The 17957-nt window shown below is 33.6% G+C and overlaps 2 protein-coding genes across 3 annotated transcripts; both read right to left on the bottom strand.

The window, feature by feature from the left end:
- Window positions 1–492: 492 nt before the first annotated feature.
- LOC107875592 lies at window positions 493–5422 on the bottom strand. Its single transcript, XM_016722360.2, has 4 exons — window positions 4682–5422; window positions 2965–4055; window positions 1632–2302; window positions 493–1537 (listed from the first exon to the last, which is right to left on the bottom strand). Exons 2-4 carry the CDS (start codon window positions 4023–4025, stop codon window positions 519–521), a joined length of 2751 nt encoding a protein of 916 aa, XP_016577846.2. The 5' UTR covers window positions 4026–4055; window positions 4682–5422; the 3' UTR covers window positions 493–518.
- Window positions 5423–6672: 1250 nt separating this feature from the next.
- Window positions 6673–11001, bottom strand: LOC107874641 (cytokinin riboside 5'-monophosphate phosphoribohydrolase LOG4). 2 transcript variants are annotated; one of them, XM_016721403.2, is made up of 7 exons: window positions 10803–11000; window positions 10356–10453; window positions 9876–9906; window positions 8426–8525; window positions 7416–7486; window positions 7161–7304; window positions 6673–6985 (listed from the first exon to the last, which is right to left on the bottom strand). In XM_016721403.2, the coding sequence occupies exons 1-7, from the start codon at window positions 10914–10916 to the stop codon at window positions 6896–6898; spliced, it is 648 nt and encodes a 215-aa protein (XP_016576889.1). In that variant the 5' UTR covers window positions 10917–11000; the 3' UTR covers window positions 6673–6895. The 2 variants fall into 2 exon arrangements, with proteins under 2 accessions (XP_016576889.1, XP_047270053.1); XM_047414097.1 differs by lacking the exons at window positions 9876–9906; window positions 10356–10453 and having other exon boundaries at window positions 10803–11001.
- Window positions 11002–17957: the final 6956 nt, after the last annotated feature.

The following is a 17957-nucleotide window of genomic DNA, read 5'->3' on the forward strand; positions in this document are numbered from 1 at the left end:
TTTTAATTTTTTTACTGTTTGGCCCGGCCCGATTAACGTCAAACAAGGCTCTTAGCCGGCCCGCAATTCGGTTAAAATGGAAGGTCCGGTTTCGGGTTGGCCCGGCCCGGCCCGTTTGACACCTCTAGGCTGGGTGGATCAGCATGCAACTCAACTAATTTGGTGGACACAATAGATATCGAATAACTTTGAAGGTTTTGCTTAATTCAACTTGATAATTAATGTTCAAACTGATAAATAATGTTTACCAATATCTTATCATGACATCGTAAATCTCATTACTCACCTTTTCCCGAATCCCATGCACAACGAAAATTTTAGTACACTGAGTTGCTCTTTACTCCTCGTTGACCCTCAAAATTCAACTTCAAAAGCAATGCTAGAATTTGTAAGGCAATTTCTTCTTGTTTCTTTTATTGAAAATGCAAAAGTTAAGCAGAAATGTGGAATAATAAGAAAAAAATGCTTATCTAATAATAAACCTTCTATCAATGAAAGAAAAAAAAAATTGTGAATTTTTAGAATTTTGTACAATGTGAAGGCACACCTGTCTCATGGTTAACAGTTACTATCTCTGTTTGATTGCATTTAAGAACATCCTGTCCCAATTTTGCACCAGCTGCCTTTATGCCTTTTAGAGAAACAGGTTGGTTGAAGAGGTTTAATGAAGGCAATCTTGAAGCTGCTGGCATTTTTCCACTAGGCAGAAAGTTTTTGAAGTCCTCTTTTAGCAATGGTACCTCAAAATCAGCCTTGTTGTGGTTGATCACATTTTCTTTAGCAGCAATGTGAGCTCCTGGTTCCATATGATTCGTCGAAAAGCTTGTTTGATTGGGGAAATTTGGATAAAGTGTAACATAACCTCTTAAGTACATCATGTCTATCAAGAATTTCTTCCATGATGCTTGCCAGCCATTGGTTCTTGATCTTGGGATTTGAACGGGATTTTTCTTCGCGTCTTCTGTGAATCTCATGTTCATGTAGACGTAGAATTCCCGCCAGTGCTTGGGGAAAAAAACAGCACCCCAACTGCAAGGCAACTGGTGGAGATAAGGTGTGTTTGGATGAATGTGCTTGAAGAAATCTGTTGCATTCCATTTAGGCCTTTCTTTTACTACTTCCACTAACCGTGGAGTGTAAAGAGAGATTGAAGAGAGCTCAGGAAGCGATGTTTCAGGGTCATAGTGATAGGACAAGAGAGCATGTTTGATCCAAAGGTAATAGTATCGGGATACTTCAATGTCATCTTCAAGTAAGAGGCCAAAATCATCGTCTGATGAGGGGTACCAACTTTCACTAACTGCTCGAATTAGGCCTCCTTGGATGATTCTCCTTCGAAGAATTTTGGGTCCATGAGGCCAATTAAATGAGTTGACAAGCTTTACAGTTGCCTCATCCACCTTGCTATCCATGTTGAGAGTAATAGGAACTTCTTCACCAATGTAGTATGCATCACTTAGAGATTTGAGAAGCCTTGCAAGTGAATTAGCTCTATTCTGTGTGATGATATTCACATAAATCCTCATTTTGTTCCAGTCTGAAGAAACAAAAATACATTGTTCATAAAAGTTGATGAAGTTTAAGACCAAGGAGGGGGGAATATTAGGCATAAAATCACATTAAGTTCTTACTCTGCAGCGCTGTGGAACGAATATCAGCCATCCAAAGAACCTCTGGTACCAATGACTTTGGTAGAAGAACGAGTGTTGAACTGTTTGTGTTAGCTTCAGTAGCCATCTTCAGAGCTTTCTTCACAATAGAGTCTGCATCGGCTACTGTGATCACCAGGCTAGGATTGTGAATTTTGATTAGTCCTTTCATGCTGGCATACACTGCTTGAACTACCGGAACTTCTGAATTTGAATTTCCTGACAAAGCACCAACTCCTAGATCCATAATCTTGAATCTTCTTTCTTTGCATACTGTCTTGGGCCACTTCAAAGCTGCTGCAGCATCTTCACAAGTGCAAAAGCTGCCTCCCGAGACAACGATATAGGACTGCTTTCCCACAGTTGAACTGAACTTTAGCAGAAGAGGTGCAAGAGCTTTAACTTCATTGACAGAGTGGGCATAGAAAAGTGCATCGATTTTTTGAGGATACATCGTTGCCCATTGTGTCACATAACCAGCAGAGAGCGCCCTCCACCACTGTTCATCACGGACTTGGACAATGTCCTTGAAAATTACAGTTGTTTCGGATACATAGGCAAGCCTATGCTCACTATCACCCCAAGTGTCCTTATCTTTTGGATCAACTGGTAGCACAAATGAACCGGCATTTCTGTACTTCTGAAGCTGATAGCTGCAATTTTTAAGGAAACTGAAGTTTTTAGAGTTTTCTTAAGCATCAGAGGTTATAATGATAGTCTGTACTTATAATTTTAAGGCCCTGCATAACCATTCATCATTTAATCCATTTTAATCTATTGGATTTTTTTCTGAAGCACAAATCTGGACGCCGAAATGACTAATTTTAGTATTACTTTCATGAAGCAGATCAAAAGCTAAAAAGATTACTTAAGGATTAATTTAGAGAAAAATAGAATATGCAGGACTGCAGTAGTATCATACTTTTTTTTTTTCAGTAAAGTTGATCATTAAGAAATCAAATATTGTTAGGTGAAGGATACTCTTTCCTAAAGTTCCTAAGAAAGCATGGACATTCTAATCATTAGCTTGCATAAATGCTTATCTGAATCAGACAACAACTTCATCTTCAATTAAAATTTGATCTCCACACTTCAATTTTTTATACACCTCATCATATCAAAGTATTATTTGGTACACTATGTATTATATCAAGTGGAGCAGTCCCAGAATATTGACATCTTTTATGATATATGAACAAAGTTAACTTTGTGTAATATACTCACTAACAGATCGATTAACTTTCTCAAAGTGTTCATATGATTTACTGTGAGAAATATTTTGGCACAGAAGAGTAGAATCTGTTGAAGTACATACCTTAAGTGCAAGTCTTCCCCTGTCATGAAAGTGAATGGCGTCTCGATAAATAGTGTGTTGACAAGCTCAGCAGACATAAACCAAGAACTGGAGAGAAAATCCACCTGAACAATTTTGTTCACTGTGATGTTGTAAGCAGGATCAGGCAAATAAAGCCCTGCTTCCTTGGATCGAAACTTCCTGTAGCTTGGAAAACTAGAATCCTTTTGTCTAAAAGGCAAAATCCTACCAATGCTGCCCAGAACAGAATTCTTGTACTTGTCTGTTCCAGCAACATGTGCTAACATTTGCAGCATCTTTTTCCCCGGGATCATGTCATCATCTACGATATATACAAGGTCAGCTTCTGTTTGTAAAGCCAATTGGAACCTTCCATAGTACTTGAAATCATAGCTTGAGCTGATAAAGCTTATTCTTGAGTCATCATACTTATGCACAATTCTTCTCAAGGATTTCTCATTTGGACTTCCAAATGAGAGTACCCAAACATGATGAAATGGGAAGGTCTGGCCAAGCAAAGAGTCAAGCTGAGCACAAAGTGTTTTCCTCTTAAAATGATTCAAAATTACTGTGATTTTTGGCTTGTTTGGACCGCGCAAATCCCATTTGGACTTCATCGCCATTAGTTGAGAAAGAGTCTCAGCACCAAGAGACTTGCTTTGAAAATCTAGCACTTCTTGATAAAGTTCAGTCTTCAACTTGATCATGACAGCATCGTTCGACTTCTTCTGTACAAAATCAATCTTCTCATGCTCACAAACCTCCATTGGTTGAGTACTTTCAGCTGTAACAACTGAATTAGCTTCCTGAATTATGAATTGCTTCCATTGCTGAGCAATTCTTGTAGTCCAACTGAAGTCTGGTTTAGACCTTAAATCTATAGAGGGGCTCATATAATATAAAAGAAATGTAGCATAAACAGCAAACGTGAATTGTAAACAAGTTAACACAGTAACAAGCCTTGAAGAACCACCCTTTTGTTGTCTCATCTTAGTTTTGTCACACAACAATCCTTCTAAAGAATCTCCACTTCTCATATCAAGATTCCTAACTAACCCCATCCAAAGCTCAGCAAGATGAACACTCTCCACCTGCAATATATGAAGTGAAAAACAATTCTTGGAAAGAAGGAAACTCACAATTCAAGAAAATTGTTATACTTTCTACAACATGGAATTCAAGTAGGCTTAAATAAGTGATTAAATGATCTTGTACATTGGACCTTGGGCAATAGTAATATCTTTAACATACGCTAGTGTGTGTTCTAAGTACTAAAGTGAAGTTGAAGAATGCCATTGGAAATGCAGCAATGGCCACATGGGATTAACTCTTAAACAAATAATACAAGCAATACGTTAACTATGGTAAATGCTCTTATAATCTCCCACTAAAAAACTAATTATAGGCCGGCTTTAAATCCATATAAATAAGTATTACTCAAGCTCCCCCTACGCACTGGGAAGGGAAAGGGCCGGACCACAAGAGTATTTCCACAAGAGGCTATTTCCCTTCGGGTCACATGACAATAACTTTACTAATTACGCACATACTCCCCTTCTTCATTACTACTCTAATATATATTTTATACATACATATCCCTTTGAAATCCCTTATTAAAATTCCTGGCTCAACAGTCACGTCTCATAACCTAACCAAAAGGAATATATTGGGATATAAATATATATGCAAAAGAGTACTAGGTAGAAACATGCATTACCTTGAGAGTAAAGAAACAAGAGATATTAGAAATGAAGTGCCTTTTCTTGTTCAGCAAATTAAGCTAAAGCAAAGCATCAAGTTTATGTATCAAGGTGCAGAGTATATTACATTAAAAAAGATTATAAGTATCTAAATGAAGAGATTTATGTAGGGGATAAAGGTGGGCAAGGATTGACTTTATTGGTTTAGTACATGAACATATTGCAGAGTATATCTGCATATTGCCTTCTTGCCAAACTCTGTCAATTTTGAACTTAACAAACCTTTGGCCATGGACTTATTTTTGCTTGCATCATGAACGTAACATATTGAAGTCTTATTTTTTCTTAATTGAGAAATTACTTTTAAGAAAAATAATCTTCTTTTATATAAAGGTTAGGTGCATGGCAATAGATAGTGGAACCTTGAGGAATTTGATTTGAAGTACATAAATAACGACATTCCTTGATTTGAGAAAATTAGGACCCTTAGTTAATCCAATCTCATAAGCCTGCTAAGAGAAAATTCACTTTAACTGCCCATTAGTTCTTTAATTAGATAATTATATTGATATAAGAACAAAAAGGGGAACATTTAATTCAGAGAAAATGATTTGTTTTTTTTAGCATATTTATCAGAAATGAGCAATGTTTTCCATTACAGGATTTTTTCTAATTCCAGAAATACCACCAAGGCATGTGAGCTGTGTGATAGATGAGATTCTTTCAATTTTAATCAGAAATTTCAAGCATAAATATCAACTCTTTTAGACGTAATTACACTCTCTTTCACTTTTAAAATTATTTTACTCTTTCTCCTTATTAATATACATAACATAGCCGATATATACAAAAACATTCTGTGTATATGTTGGGATTTTTGTAATATGTTTAGGAAGTTAAATTTTTTGTAATATTGAAAACATAAGTTGTGCATTTGTGTATTTGTCTAGTAGCGTTATATTTCCCCTCTAATAGATTTAAGTGTCATGAATCTAGACTAGTCGGACCACTTGGTACCGAATATCATAATCGCCTGAAGCAGATACTGTATAGAACGTAAGGTCGACGAGAAGAGCTGACTTCATTGCATGCGCACACAGTTTGTGAAGTTGAAAGTCAAGGTAGATGTCTTAACTAGTAAAACAAAATAAAGAATAACGTAAATTTTCCATTTCTTTTTTTATTCCCTCTTGAGTCTTTCAAGAATGGTCAAACCTCTAAACTCAACCATCAACTTTAACGTGAAAATATAGCTTTTAGTGTTACATAAAATAATAAGGGAACTATCTTTAGGCAAAGTTGGAGGATGAGCAACCAACTAATTAGATTATTTTCGATTCCGGTGGCTAATTTTTCACAGGCAACACGATTTTGACCATGCCATTATACATGCATATAATGCACATTTGGTGCTGTCCACCTCACTGAAAAGGAAAAGGGGTTTTCAAAATTTTATAGAATTCTCACGAGAGATTATAATTGACCAATGGGGTTGTGTAGACCCACTAATTAAAAGAGGGAAATGGTTATGGAGAAAAGAATATGGCAAAGTAATGGGTCCCATAAATTTCAAATGTTAAATAATAAATTCCTCGTACAAGTATGACGTGGTGTATCTCATATAAAATAAAAATTTTCCATTCGAAAGACCTGACATGGCATACAAATTTAAAAGTTTTCATGAATTTTCATCAGATTTTTGCATTTTCAGGCTAAAGTATACTATATTAGATACGAGTATAATTAAATGAAGATGATAGCTTTTATTTTAAAATATAAAATACGGGACTATGTATATAATGGGTGGATCAATAATTGGTCGATCAAGGTGAAGCATTTGGTCCTAGAGGGGTGTTTAACATAGACATTATATTCCACATGGTTTGCCTAGCTAGCTGTCTGCGTACTTTACCCACTAAAAACATTTTTAAAATTTTTAGATCACAAATTTCAAAATTCTTTATTTTTTTCAATATCGTTTGGGTCAAACAATACCAATCAGATAGGATAGAGGTAGTTGTTGTAGCTTGATTTCCAGATTAATAAAACAAATATAAACCATCATAATCATTATTAACACAAAAGTTACTAGATCGAGAAGAATCAAGCATGACTAAAAAAATAAGAAAAAGTCAACTGCAAGTAAGTTAAATTCCTGATTGTTCTAAAAATTAGTCTTCTGAGGTGACATTATCCATCTTTGCTTCTCATGCATGGAGGAACACAATTAATTAGCCAGTAGAACTATCTTGGGAATAATCCAACTCCTCGTTTTCCCAATTAAGTTTTGAGGCAACAGTTCCATCACTTGGAAAGTACCCCTGAAAAATGGTATACAAGTCATAGTAGTATTAGTTATAACATACATAAACTTCTTGTCACGGTATGTATTTGGATTAGTCGGATCAGTGAGTTTTTGTAAGTAGTCATAACTCATAAACAGGCGTCCAAACCAATAAAAATGAATTAGATTAGGTTCTTAAAAGCTACATTTACCTCGAGTTTATTTAAAAGTTCCTTGGCATTAGGAGCTGATACAAAAATTTTGGGGGCGTTGGAACAGATGAATCCTTCCTCTACTGCTTTGTCAATAAATGTCAAGAGGGAATTGTAGTAACCATCCACATTCAATAATCCTACCTGCATTGATATTATTATTAGTACAATATAATCAAAGGTTACATGGAAAAGTTTCTAATTAAGTTGATTAAAGAGTTTATAAAGGTTCAGTACTATATGAAATTTAATTACCGGTTTATCATGTATTCCAAGATAAGCCCAAGCAGTGACTTCAAGCAGCTCTTCTAGCGTTCCATAGCCACCTATACGATAATCTAACTAATTTATTGTCTTCTATATACTGATGATAAAGTGGATTCAGAATTATTAATCAGTGAGCGCAAAGTCAATGCAATTTATACTCTTAAACAATTATTTGTTGTTGTATGTCATCTTAATCTATTTGTGCAAAACAATGATGAACTACAATGCATAGAATTTAACTCATGATTTTCAAGAAAATGATCCTGAGGTTTGTTTATTTTGGCTTTTGATATATGTACCCTAATAGATATGGTCCTTAATGTACTAAAGAAAGTGAATCTTTTTGTCAAGGATCATATCTATTAAAATGCATATATCAAAATTAAAAATAAACCAACACAAATACACCAAGGACCAATTTGATCATTTTCTCCATCACTGTTTATATGTACAGTAAATTACCTTTTTTCTTCCCACATAATATACACTCAACACAATATATATAATGAATATTTGTAGGGTGCAGAAGCAGAGGTGGATATAATATAAGAGCAGCGGCGGACCAGAATTTAAGAGTCGTGCGTGCTCAAAAGACTCGAACACATACTTCGATATCCAAAGCTTTAAGATTCCGCCTGAAAATCAAAGCACTCAACTATCTTCTTAGTTTAATGAGTGTTTTTCTCCATCCTATACCAGTTTTTATACATTTCTTATATAAGTAAACTTAATTGTGTCGGGTTTAACGAATGTCGGAGCGCCACTAATTAACACTTAGGTCCGCCCCTGGAAATAAGAGGGTCGGAAAGAGTCCATACAGACTCTCTTTTTTAGAAAACCATACCATATAGTATATAAAAAAAATTATTACTGTATTATTTATTTATATATACTTTTTATATGTATATAATAGGTGATGAATCATCGGTGAAAATCTTATCTATATGACAAAGGTGGTTATATGATGAAAAATGGGGGAGAATGAGGGAGGAATTAACCAGGTAAAGCAATAAAGGCATCAGAATGTTTGGCCATCTCAGCTTTCCTCTGATGCATATCTGCCACTGCCTTCACCTCTCCTACTGTTTCACCAGTTATCTGCATGTGGCACCACCACTATTATCATTACTAGTCAATGTTACAGTAAAAAAAGCATGAAGTCAATGCAAAAATACCCACACAACCAGCTGACACTAGCTAACATTGTTAGCCCCACCCACAGAACAAGTGGATATATACATACAGTCACTGACATAGACACATATTATCTCCAGAAACTATTGGTGGGGGGTCTTTCCTTGGGGCTACAGAAGAGGGTTACAAAGGCTTATAATAGTAATTTGCAACAATATAAAACAAGAATGAAAAAGAGTTGTCCTTGGGGAAAAGAACAAAAAGAAAACGATGAGGCTTGTAATGCATATTGCAGCCTTATGCAAGAATGCAGGATTGTCCTCTCTCCAGTCTACTCTTGTACGTAACTGATGTTAGAACTAGCTAGGCGACACGACACGTTCAACTACATCCATTGCTTTCTGCTCGAACTATATATACATATGCACATAAAATACATATACCTCCGAAAAAAAAGATTACGATGTACATACATTACATTGTGAATCTCTATCTCTCCGGTCTACTCTTGTACGTAACTGATGTTAGAACTAGCTGGCGACACGGCATGTTCAACTACATCCATTGCTTTCTGCTCGAACTATATATATATACGCACATAAAATACATATACCCGAAAAAAGATTACTATGTACAATTGTACACACAATTGTATGTATTGTGAAGATAAGTATTACAAGAAGATGAACAGTTATGTCTCTCTATAACAACATTTCATTTTAAGGGCTAAATATTTTGGAACCGATTTTTCATGCTATACTATATAATATGTTCTATCTAACAACATTTTGCCATAACAACCAAAACTATATCCAGTACAAATGACGTTGTTAGAGAAGGATTTGACTATAGTAGTATGTTAGCTCCTTCATTAGATTAAGAAAAAAAATTCCCTTTTCTTTTTGATGTCTAAATTAAGTAGGAAAGAGGACCAATTGTGTTAGGACGAGGGGGACCAGAAGAGAAGGAAGGGGATAAAGGAAAGTGATAGCTATCGAACAGGAAAATTCTGAAAACAAAAATATTAGACCAAACTTACAGAACTAAATACAAAGCTAGTAACAAAAACTACATCTTGCTGTTTTGGATCACATACCAACAAGAAGAACAAACTTCATGCAAAAGATAACAAGAATGAGGTAGAAAATAAATCAAATATGAGAGTCCGCCAGCTACCACAAAAACTCCTTAATTTCGTTTATTTTCTTTCACTTAGACTAAACTAATCCAGTATATAAGTCAAATTAACATCATAAACTGAACGTCATGGGACGTTCAGATCGAGTGTTACTAGTATTATAACGAAAAGCATACCTCTCTCGGCATTAATGTCTTGGGAATCACTCTGGCGGCAAAAACAACATGTAAAAATTAGTTAAAGGGTGAAATCTTGATTAACCAATATTAATTAATGTTTATATTTTATAGTACTTCCGTGTGATCAATCTAATTAATTAATATCACGATTATAAAAGCAAATTGCTACTCCCTCCGTCCCATTTTACCCGTCCCAAATTTTCTAATTTGGTGTCCCATTTTACTTGTCCTTTTTTACTTATCAAGACAAGACAATTTTTTTTCCTCCATATTTTACCCTTTGCATTAATTAATTTTTCTTTAAATTAAAATGTAAATATCATTTAATAGGGGTATTATGGTAAACTAGCCATATTATTTATTAGTTTTCTTAATAGTTGTGTCATCACAATTTGGGAAGAGTAAAATGGGACGGAGGGAGCAGTAGTTTTCATGTTTATAAGAAAAAACGAAAATATATGCAGAAGCAGAACTGACCCAAGGACATGACGACCACCGTTGTGGACTTCTTGAGAGACCAAACCCATCAAACCAATGCTGCCTCCTCCATAAACCAGGTCTATTTTTCTTGATACCTCATTTTACACAAGAAAAAAGAAAAAAGACTCAAAAAGATGTTATATTCAGTTACTAGTTACTACTACTTAACATTTTCACTATTGGTCTGAAACGAGCTTAATTAGAGCGACATGGACAGTGATGATTCATATGACCGGCATAACTAATTGCTTGGGAATAGAGCCGTATATCAAGCAAGAAAATATGTGCATAAACTGAATTACATGCAACATCGTAAGACAAGAAAGTTTTGCTTCTAACAGTATAAGGTTAACAATTAAACAGGAGAAAGCAGCACGGTATATTAAGAAAATGCTGAAAAAGAGAGGGAAAAACAAGAGGAATATTTCTAGTAATTTTTCTTACTAGTTCTCTTCCAAGCTCAATTGCAGCCTCCTTATAGATACTCTTTTTTCCAGTGCTACTCCCACAGAACACACAAATATTCTTGAATTTTGACTGTTTCATTTCATTCTCCATCTCCTGTTTAATTTCTCTTTATGAATTATGTGGGTGTGGTGGGTGTATATCTTGACTGCTTGTCAGTTTGAATAATGTAACAAGTTACACTGCCTTTTATAGGAGTATAAGTTTTAACTTACATGCAGCCATAATTTAAAGAAATTTCTAGACTATCGGACCATTCAAAATGTACGACTTGTAATTATGAAAATAACCGATGTGGGTCGAGGTGCAGTGGTGAAACTGTTTCATCCTTAATTACAGATTTCGAGTTTGAATCTGAAGTTTGGAGAAAATCTTATTGATAGCGTTACCGAAAATGAGCCCTGCAGTCAGTGACGGATCTAGCATATATTCAGGGGTTCATCCGAACCCTCTTTTGCAAAAAATTATACTACTATTTCTACACGATTAATTTTTTATTTTTTTTTGTATGTATTGTATATGTTAACCCTCTTTGCTTAGTTTGTGTGTGCACTTTCGAACCCCCTTAATGAATTTTTTGGCTCCGCCACTCTCTGCCATGATTATGAAAATAAAACAAATTATGAATTTGGCCGTGTATCATTCCACGTTTGTTTTTTTGACCCCGGCGGGGGGCGGGGGGGTAATGCAAATTTCCAATAACTTCCATGTCCCTTGGACAAGTAGCAATGAAGAATTATTGAGACTTTTCCTACATAGGAGTATATTAAATTGCCACGTGCATCCACAATCTGTATTCCGTCAGTATGGCAAAACCTAGCCTAGTATACGATTAAAAATGTGGCAGTCAATGGGCTTAACTGCAAATAATAATAATAATAATAATAATAATAATAATATATTTATGATTTTTTTTCCTGGATGATTCTCCTCAAATTTGTTTTGTGTGATATCTCTCATATTATCGATTTTACATCTCAGTAAAGAAAGAGATTAGTCACGATAAGTCAACAATAATGATACAACAACAACAACAACAACAACAAACCTAGTGTATTCCCACTTAGTGGGGTCTGGGGGGGTAAGATGTACGCAGTCCATACCTCTACCTCTGATGAAGTAGAAAGGCTGTTTCCGAAAGACCCCCGGCTCAAGTCACGAGTCAACAATAATGATACAATTAATTAATTTATGATGAATCCTCGCAACAAAAAAATTTATATGTTAGGACACGTGCACCTAATGTCACAATAGTCCATCCCACCTACTTGAAATTAAAAGTATATATATATAGACTATATAGAGTATAGTTGTTGATCTTTGGCTCATCTAAGAGTAATTGAATAACGAACTACTCGTATATATTTAGATGGGCCATTTGTGAACAATAGTGTAATTGCCCAATGCGGACACTTGCCATTTCCGTCAATTTAATCAGAAATTAATAATAATATGTACTATTGGGTTTGTCAATAATGAGGCTCATGAGTAATGAAACATCCGTACATAAGGATTCAAATTGCGTATTACTCCGTGTGGGGTATTTCTTGAGACATTGTGTCAAATTAAATAGGAGTCACAATGTGGGACTCGTGTGGAAATTTTAGCTTTACATGCTGAATTTGGGATTTTAATGTCACGACCCGAGTCGGGGTCCTAGTCGCGACGGGCATCCCGAGCCACACAGGCTCGAGATACCCTGAACTCCCCCAACCCACTAGTGATATTGTCCGCTTTGTACCTAGAACCGCATGACTTTAAAACGCGTCACTAGGGAGTAAGGCTTTCTCACTTATATACCCAGTATCCCTCTTATATTTTGCTGATGTGGGGCTCCTTCCTAAGTTGGAGTATTACATACACCCCCCCTTACGGTAACGTGGGACTCCTTCCTAAATCCTAAATTGGGGTGTTACATTTAAGCTTGTAGGTTCTCACAAAAAATGGATGGAAGGATTCCTTTCACAGGCTCCTTTTAGTAATGAGTTCCTAATTATTTGTTTTTTATATATATAACTTACTAACGATTCTCGCATAAATATAGGATTTGACAAAACTTATTTATCTATTTTTACCTTTAATAAGTGATTTTGGCTAGGTTCGAACCCAAGAATGAGGAATTTTTTACTATTTTTAGTGAACTTACTCGGTGACAGATTCAGGATTTTCACTAAGGAGGTGCACAAGTGAACATACGAACTAATCAAAGGGGGTTCGACATCTACTATATTTACATAAAAAATAATTTTAATCAAGTATATATGGTACTATAATTTTTCGTCGAAGGGGTTCAAATAAACCCTCTATCCCAAGTGTAGCTCCGCCCCTAAACTTACTCATAAGTGTCTCGATATGAATTTGAATTAGCCAGATTAGTAAATTACAAATATGAAATATTGAATGATTAAACCGAAAAAGATAGAGAGGTAGAATAGATGAGTAAGAAGAAAAGTGCATGGTTTTCAGAGACTCAAGACTTTTTTCGTTAGTAGTAATTAATAAACTTGGCATGTGAAAGTGAAAACAATGGCATATATAGAGTATTATCACCTCCATGCCCTATAACCATTCACTTTTCTACCTCGCACGCAGCTAGCATGGCTGGATGGATATGGGTTGTTTTTTGGTGCTGCCAAATTGACCGGTAAGATTGAATATGGGCGGGGCGGGGCGGGTCCAAAAATAAAAATTAAATAAAAACGTATACTTGCAAATTTTTATTCATATATCCAGTACTATTTTCACCCTACTAAGCCATGCTCAATGTTATCAGTACTGTGTTAAAAGTTAAATAGTTCAAGTTTTAGCTTAACATGGAATTTTTTACCATCAATTGATCTCCATGAAAAAACGTGCCAAAAATAAGACATGTTATTTATTAGTATTTGATATTCGAAACTCACTAATCGTTTGGGCATGTTTATCCTCTAATTCTATCTCTTTTTCTGATGTTATTCCAAGTCCCCTTCACGACAACAAAAATCAAAATGGATAGAAGAGTTCTCCATTGCGTGACTCCTCTTTCTTCTTATAAGTTATATCTTCCTTCGTCAACTAATTTTATTCCACTCAAGTCTTCTTCCTTTTCTTTTTTCTTTTAAGGTTTCTCGCTCAATATTTGATATCGTCTTATATGGATTGACTGTCATATAAGAAATATTTAAAAGGGAAGGTCGAAGGCTCCCTAACATAATTCCTTTTATACTCAGAACTCAAATTCAAGATGTCGAGAGATCTCATCCATCTCACCATAATCTTTAGTTCATTGAAGAAGAAAAAAGTGGAAGCGGGTAATTGAATAATCAATGGGTATACTATATGCATTTAATTAATATGGATGGAACACATAGTTTTCTGGTACTCAGTACTGATGTTTACACTTTTCTGGCCATTTGTTGGCTCCCAATTCTAGTAATCTCTTTTTCTATATTTTCCGGTTTGCGTCGCTTCTACTCTATTTTGATAATGACTATTCAAAACATTTAATTTCCATTTTCTCCTATGTACGACTACATAGAGGTTTCGTGATCCTAATCATTGTGTCAATTAGTGAGAGATGTAATGCAATATAATTGAGATACTTTTGATTTTAATCACACATCTCGAATAAAAAATTATTTAATGATATGAAAAGTTTTACTCCTCTTGATTGGCCTACTGGTTATGAATATGATTATCAAACTCTACATTACAACTCGACCAATCTACATTTAAAAAATTTCCAAGTGGTCCTGTATAAGGAATGGTTCTAGCTATCCGTTATCCGTATGTACATATAAATTTTTCTGTACACTGAACGTATTATTTACTATAACAAGTAACTAGTCATCACACGTCTAATATAACAACAATCTAACCGGTTTGTACACACTGATACTATAAAAAAACTTTATACAAATTAACAACAACAATAACATACACAATGTTATCCCACTAATAGGATGAGGCTGATGTGTACGTAGACCTTACCCGTACGGCCCTACCTTATATAGGTGTACAGATTGTTTCGATAAAAATTCTTATAAATTATCCCTATAGAAGCAAAGCATCTAACTGGCCTGAACCACAGGAAAGGGACTTGATTTTGGCACCTATTTTGCCTTTCCAAAGTCAATTCACTTAAAAATGTCAGAGGCAAGTTTATCATATTTCTCTATCAACTTAGACTTAAATGGAGATGAATTCAACATAGAGTAGCCATCAGCAAGTGGAATGTGTATGTATATTTGAAGGTACTCTTCTGAGCTGTTTCTTTATTTCTTCCAAAACTTCTGGTTGTCAAGAAAGGGATAGACCTGATTTACATGTATGAACACATTACTGTGATGCACATAGTGTAAGTGAATGATTATGAGTGGGGTAGAAAAATTAGCCAATACGAGTATCCTTTATCTAATCTATTTAAGTTTGGACTGATCCATTTCTTAACTCAACCTATTTTGAATTGTCCATTTAGCCAAGGAATCACGATATGAAGGATGATTGAAATCGGGTGGGTGGGTTTGGGAATTAGGAGTTTCCTGGTTAGGTTCATATAATTTAAGGGTAACCTACATAAATCCCTCAATCTTTAAGTGATATTGCATAAAATCCTGACGATTTTGTTAATTACATTTTATTCGATTTTTTGAAATGTGATACATATGTTATAAGGTAATACATATAAAAAAAATGATACATTTGAAACTAATAAGATATTTATTGAAAGAAATAATAAATTCTCTTTTATTCATTGTATTCTTTTATTTAAGGAAATATATCTAATTTTTGCTCTCTTTTTTTTTTTTAGATTTAATTTAGGTGTTTTAATTATATTTCTCTTTTTTCGTCTTTAATTATGAAAGATATGTTTTTTTTTTTGGTCTTTTTTCGTCTTTAATTATAGTCTATTTTTTTTAGATTTAATTTTAATTATGTTTCAATTCTGCTTTTAGTCCTTTTTTTATTAAATATTAGCATTACTTTTGTTTCCTACACTGACTACACCATTACCTTTCATTAATAACATATGAATCACCCATAATACCATTAATATCATATAAATCACCCAATAATTGAAATAAGTAACTGTATCTACCATATGAATCACCATAAGTATCATATATATGAATCACCCAATAATTAAAACATATAATTGTATCTACCATATGAATCACCAAAATACCATATATATGAATCACCCAATAATTGAAATAAATAATTGTACTAACCATATGAATCACCATAATACCATATATATCAACCATTAGTATCAAATGCATCACCCAATAATTGAAATAAATAATTGTATCTACCATATGAATCATCATAATACAATATGTATCACCCATTAATATCGTATGTACCACCCGTTAAAATCATACAAAATGTATCTATCGTATGACCATAATACACATATAATAATATCATATTTATCATTCATATGAATCACCATTGAAAAAATAAACATGTATGAATAACTAAATAAATTTATACATGTATCAATAGATTTTATTTTTTAAAATGGGAGAGATTTTAAGAGAGCAAAAAAAATTTGCATTCATTAATGGAGGAGAAAAAATTAGGAAGGGAGATGATTTAAGCATTAATGGAAGAGAAAAAATTAGGAAGAAAAATGATTTAATTGTTGATAATTACGGAGATATTTTAGGGAAGAAAATCTTGAATAAGTTAATGGTGCAGTAAAAATAGAATGTGGGATTTTCTTGATATGTATCAAGAGTAAAGTTGAAAAATGAGATTTTATGTAAATTTAAAAAAAAAGTAAGGGATATTAGGTAATATAGTCTCTTAAGTATGAGATTTGTGTAATTTATCCATAATTTAAATTGTGATAGGTTTTAAAAGGAGAAAAATGCGTCCATAGACCATCCCAAATCTTTAATTAAAAAAAGAAGATAAGTGGATCCCACAATTTTATTAAGTTAAAAAAATAAAATTGCTTGAACAACTTGGACAGTTGTTCCACAGCTGCATTAGTTGTCTCAACAACTTCACACAGTTGTTGAATAACTTCGTAAAGTTATCCTTTTCACCTAATTTTTAAAACTCGAAGGACCCTTAAAAAACTTGTTTGTTCCTTTTAATCCAAAGTGACTTTTTCTTTGAGAGTACAAAGTCAAATCTGACCTTCTTCTACAACCGTATAATTGACTGGTGAGAATCAGGATTGTGAATCAAAATTTATTTATAAATTAAAAATTCTTATCCACCTCTGAATTGAGAACCTTTATTAAAGTATGTATAAATTTTTTGTTTGATAAGTTATATATTATTGTATCAAAGAAAATAGAAGTTTTTGTTTGTTTGGTAATTAAAAAAAAATTATATGAAAACAAATTGAAAAAAAAAGAATTTAAAATTTGATAAGAGCATGTTGTGCATGCTGTACTAGTTGGGTATGATTCATTATTTAGCTCTAAGCCCTAGTAAAATTTGAACGGATTAATATCGCACTCATTAGCTGATTCTTTGATGTATCCAAATTTAATTTAATTCGTAGAATTGACACCCAACTTATAATGTATTAACACAGATTGATAAATAGATATGGTGGAAAAAAGTACTTATCTTGTTAGGTTAATTTATAAAAACAAGTTTTAGACTATATATAGGAAATATTCAATAGTTTGACTATGATTAAGATCAAGTTTAGTTAGTTAAATCTACACTATTAGAATTAGATTACAGAATTTGGAAAAACGCTAACCTATTTTCCAACTCCATTTTTATAAATTTTCAAAAAAAAATATATTTTTTGTTCTTGAAGTCTAAGTTGGAGAAAGTATTTTCTAGTTTCTAGAAAGATGGATAGGTTTAGGGACGGCAAATGGGCGATTTGATCGGATCAAAATGGGCTAAAATAATTAACGGGCCATTGTCCAATCTATTCAAAATATAGATGGGTTAAGATGGGTTGAGCTTAGATGGGCTAAATAATGAGTTATAGCTCAATCAGTCAAACTTAACTCATTATTGAACAATTGGAATACTATTTTTTAATTTCCTTTTTATATTTATATTTTTAATGTTATTATTATTGTTTTCAAGTACAAATAAAATATGAAAACTAAAAAAAAAAATTTAATAAAAATATTTGTATATATATTTAACACAAAATAATAATAACGAATA

Source organism: Capsicum annuum, chromosome 6 (genome assembly GCF_002878395.1).
Source record: "Capsicum annuum cultivar UCD-10X-F1 chromosome 6, UCD10Xv1.1, whole genome shotgun sequence".
Classification (NCBI taxonomy): Eukaryota; Viridiplantae; Streptophyta; class Magnoliopsida; order Solanales; family Solanaceae; genus Capsicum; species Capsicum annuum.